At 34.5% G+C, this 4616-nt stretch overlaps 1 protein-coding gene across 1 annotated transcript; it reads right to left on the bottom strand.

Moving 5' to 3' along the window:
* LOC122263487 (stress-associated endoplasmic reticulum protein 2) lies at positions 1 to 3354 on the bottom strand. The gene is made up of 3 exons (XM_043031920.2): positions 3199 to 3354; positions 757 to 829; positions 1 to 486 (listed from the first exon to the last, which is right to left on the bottom strand). Exons 1-3 carry the CDS (start codon positions 3280 to 3282, stop codon positions 449 to 451), a joined length of 195 nt encoding a protein of 64 aa, XP_042887854.1. The 5' UTR covers positions 3283 to 3354; the 3' UTR covers positions 1 to 448.
* Between the last annotated feature and the right edge of the window lie 1262 nt (positions 3355 to 4616).

Below are 4616 nucleotides of genomic sequence, written 5' to 3'. Positions count from 1 at the left end.
TTCCCCTTATCTTTTTATTGGCAACATGAAAAACTTCTTTAATTACCAGCTATAGAGTACACTCCAACTCAGCTTTAGGGGTTTGTTCCATTTCAATATAAATATAGATTCCTTATATACAAATATACAAACTGCAAAATTATTAAAGGAAAAGTGAAAATAAACACTGTCAAAAATAATAACAAAAAATGTTAAGTCCTAAATTACCCTTAAAGTAATCTCGAGATAAAGTTTTAACCCAAGTTCTTACGACTAAATGGAAAGGAATAATGATAAAATGGAACGAATGTGCGTATTCCGCCATCACTGTCATGTGTCCGTGAGAGAATTGTCCATTAGCTGGTCCAGTAGAAAGCTGGTAGAATCACTTGGGATCAGGATCATGCTGAAGGACAACTGGTCACAAAAGGGTGTGCGACCATAGCCTTAGCTTCAGGCCTTCCCTCTTTTATCCCATGCGGATAGACTGGATGATTTGGAACACAGCTGGAAAGAAAGGGTATTCCATTAATCTTTGGAAAAATATCACATCACACTGCAGATTACCAATATCTCTAATTTTAAAACTTAATCAGGGTTACATCATTATGCAAAAAGAAAAACTATCAGATAATATGAGCACTTTGAAATACTATAGGGGCAAGGAACAACAAAAATTACTCTGTCCTGCAGTAATACATTTTGAATAAGTAGAGAATGGACAGCCTCCAAAAAAGTCAAATTTCACAAAATTCAAAACAATACCAAGTTACATACCTGAGCCACACACTACAAAAATGAAGAGACCGAGGAGCCAGGGACCAACTGGGTATTTATCATCAGTAGCTCTCTGTTGGAGGAAAGATCATCATTATTATCAATGCAATATCAGTACAATACACTAAAATTGGATGTAATAATGCAATAAAGAGCAAATACTTGTAAACAACTTCCTCTATTTGTGACTCCTTAAAAATTATGGTACTGAGTACTGCATTTACATGTTTAAGAGGGTATTTCTAAAAACTGCAGTCAGTCAGGTTTGAAATATCAAACCTTAGCATCTAATTGCTGAAATGCATGTGAAATATTTCTAATGCACACCTGTGTTCAAGTTAATCGTATATAATGAAAAATAATAATATTTAATTAGAGCATGAAATTTAATTTCTGATCTCCATATATGAACCAGACTTTTCATTAAATGTCTGTTATATGACAATATCCTCTTTGTTATCTTATTTTGCAATCTTTATCTTACACAAAGATTTTACAAACTAATGTACACAACCAAATTTGATACTGCTTTAAAATCATTCTTACCTATATTAAATGTACAGTTTATGCATTTACACAATAATATGCAACCTATGTTAAAAATCTCCAAAAGGGTACAAAGCCTATGATAATTACTAGTGATACTACTGAAAATGAAATTATGAATGTTGTTCGAAGACAATAACAGTCAAGATGATTTTTAAAATTCTTGACAACATGGCAAGTATAAATACTTGTATCTGTGTACAAGTATACCAGCTGTGGTTCAGCTCTTTTGCATCCCATATCCAGCATCCTTTGATGAAGAGCTAAATATCTAAAAGTGTATAAGCTTTGTTTTGAGTCCATTTTTCTTTTTACAAACTTCTCCCAAAAACATGGTAGTATGAATTTGTAATTAGACTTGTTATCTCTATCACTTAAATGAACTGGATTTTTTTTTTTTTTTTTTGGGGGGGGGGGTAATAATGTAAGGTTACATGATATGCATTAAGAATAGGATTGTATTGAGCAATACCATGGCCTCTGTGCTTTGAGATATGGTAGAGGATATATGTCCACCTCCATATATTCTGGCAAAACAAGTTTGGACCGATTCGTTACTTGATAGATCACTCAAAAAGTCTACAAGCTCTTGCCAAAATGTGGGGCAAAGGTTTACTGACCATTATTAAAGCAAAGCACAATGCCTTGGAATCACTGTGTGTATATAAGCATCTCCAACTATTGGCCATAGTTACTCTTGTACTAATGTCTTCATAACTAACAGTGTTACTTTGTCTTTGCCGCCAATTACAGTAGCATAGACCTATCCTGAATATTCCCAATAAGTCATTGATCACAAACTGCATATATAAATGCATTGTCAGGTGTGGCTTTAAAAGGCAAGATGCCATCCGCATCTATGACCGACTCTGCCTTTGCAGCTAATCATGCCATCCGCTGCTAATGGGTTAATAGGCCTACCTGAAATCATTTACACCATTCCTTAATTTTCATAGTTTTTTTATTGTATTTCTTTCATTACCCTTAATACCATAATACTACTAACCATAACAGAGCATTAGTAACAATAAATGTAGGAATAGAATTGACGACTTTTTCCTGAAAATTCAAGGAAAGAGATAAAGAAGATCAGGAAGGCCTATTAATTAACTAGTCAGTGACTATTCGATTGTGGGTCAATCTATGGGTAAAAATATACAAAACCAATGTAACCTGTCCAATCCCTGTTGTCAATACATAAACACAGCTGGATCTTTCTAGCCATTTTGTGTAAGCAAAGGAAAGTAAGAACTGATAGAAACCAATATGAGTTTGAAAAGAATAAATAGGTCTTCCAAAACATTAATATGAACCTTATTTGTGAGGTATATGGGCAGTACATATAATGCCAACCACTTTTGTTTTTTTTTCTATTTGAAATAAGTTAGGCCTACATCTAGGCCTATGTTTGCTTTTGGAAAGATTATCAAGACAGGTAAATATTTATAATTCATAAATGGATTTAGCACATTTAGCCTTTAATAAATAGTTCCTTATTCTTGCACCCAAAGACATTCTAACACTGCCATACAATAAAATAAACAGCTGTGTAAGTAGATTTACTTCACTGAAGAAATGTGCCCCTTATAACATTTCAGAACTGCAAAAAATAGCCCGTTTTACCTTCTCATTGTTTAATAAAATTTGGCCATATGGTCAGATCAGATGAGATAGAAGCCGAATATATCTTGCAAATAACAGTAAAATATGCACTATGTTCCCGAAAACTAGACTGTAAATACCCACTTAATGAACTGACCATAATCTCTTGCTAATTACAATCCCACAAACACAGTACATATGCAATTATTATTGTAAATACCACCAGAACTGGTTGTTGTCCATTTGGAAAGTTACACTGTTGACAAGGCAGCCCGTCGTTACATATCAACTTACCGTTGTTTTAGGCACATTTCCTCTCATAGTGATGTTCTTGGCAGCCTTCTCATTGGCAATCCTAATTCGCTGCTTGGGGGCCATGGTAGCTGACGAAGGAGTTGTGCTAAGGGGAAAGAAAGACACTGGTTTGAGCGTGCGACCTCAAGCGAAGGCGGTGCTGATCTGCGGTTCTCTGACTGTCACTCTCATGTCCAAGTCGGCCCTCCGCATAGTAAACTAGTTCCCCTATCACTTTCGTTTTATGGGAATAGTACGGTGGTGAGGGTGATGTGATGATTTTATGTGGGTATTTGAGATGGATATTTATTCGATGTTGAAGTTAGGAATATATATAGTGTCTTTTGTTGCATGAATTACGATCAATATGAAACTTGACATTCCGAGTTTTAACTCATATGAAAAGAGACAAGTGAGTTTGGTATCTAAAACTGTGATGAACAAGCTCTCATGTAATAGTCTTAAGAGTTTCAAAGGAATTTAGTGGCAAAGGATACCATTGTTTATTCTGCACATAGCTTGTTTTCCTACATATGACGGCGACACGTGTAGCTGACAGAACGTATTCCTACGCGCCACGTCTGAATATTCTGGTTTCTCTTGGCTCTCAAACCGAAGCGTTTAGACTCTAATGGAATGACTTTCGAACCAACGTAACAGCTTATTCGGACTTCGAAAAATCTTCTATATAAATCAAATGCACTAAACGAAAGCAAAAGCGCTTCATTAGTATTTACATCGATATTTGTCATATATGAGTAAATATACACATATATATATACATATACATACATATATATGTGTATATATATATACTGCATATGTGTGTATGTGTGTGTGTATTTTTCAAGCGATTATCAATTGCATATCAATTTATCCCATGACTATATATGTAAGAGTTTACCATAATTCTGGATTCCACGTAATGCATCAGGTATACAGTCATAACAGATGTTTGATTACGTTTGAGTGACGACAAACGTTAAATACATATATATATTTTTTATTGTGTCCTCTCAATATTTATTTATCAATAAAGAGATCATTAATATTTCACAATGTCAAAAAAATGCGTTCGTGTACGGCAATAACTCATTTTCCTGACACTGTCCTATAACATATCCTAGACGCTTCCTTAATCACTTTAATTTATTCATATATATGCATAACCTAAAAATTATTAAATTGAAAACTATTTTTCATACATTTTCTGAATTCTGTTTCTGTTACTATGCAGATGAGCATAGGGGCGATACAGCTGTGGTGATTTCGAAGTATGAAAACAAAGTAACATATATGTAATAAACACAGATACAAACACACTTTCTCTCTCTCTTTCTCTCTTTCTCTCTCTCTCTCTCCCTCTCTCTCTCTCTCTCTCTCTCTCTCTCTCTCTCTCTCTCTCTCTCTCTCTCTCT

The sequence above is a fragment of the Penaeus japonicus genome, unplaced genomic scaffold (assembly GCF_977035675.1).
Source record: "Penaeus japonicus unplaced genomic scaffold, GWHDUDI00000001_assembly GWHDUDI00000004, whole genome shotgun sequence".
In the NCBI taxonomy this organism is placed as follows: Eukaryota; Metazoa; Arthropoda; class Malacostraca; order Decapoda; family Penaeidae; genus Penaeus; species Penaeus japonicus.
This window is presented reverse-complemented; position numbering and strand designations above follow the sequence as displayed.

Coding starts and splice junctions, on each gene's coding strand:
- LOC122263487 (XM_043031920.2), bottom strand. CDS start 3,282: ATGGCCCCCAAGCAGCGAATTAGGATTGCCAATGAGAAGGCTGCCAAG. Junction 830..3,198: donor GAAATGTGCCTAAAACAACG/GTAAGTTGATAT, acceptor TTCCTCCAACAG/AGAGCTACTGATGATAAATA. Junction 487..756: donor TTTTGTAGTGTGTGGCTCAG/GTATGTAACTTG, acceptor CTTTCTTTCCAG/CTGTGTTCCAAATCATCCAG.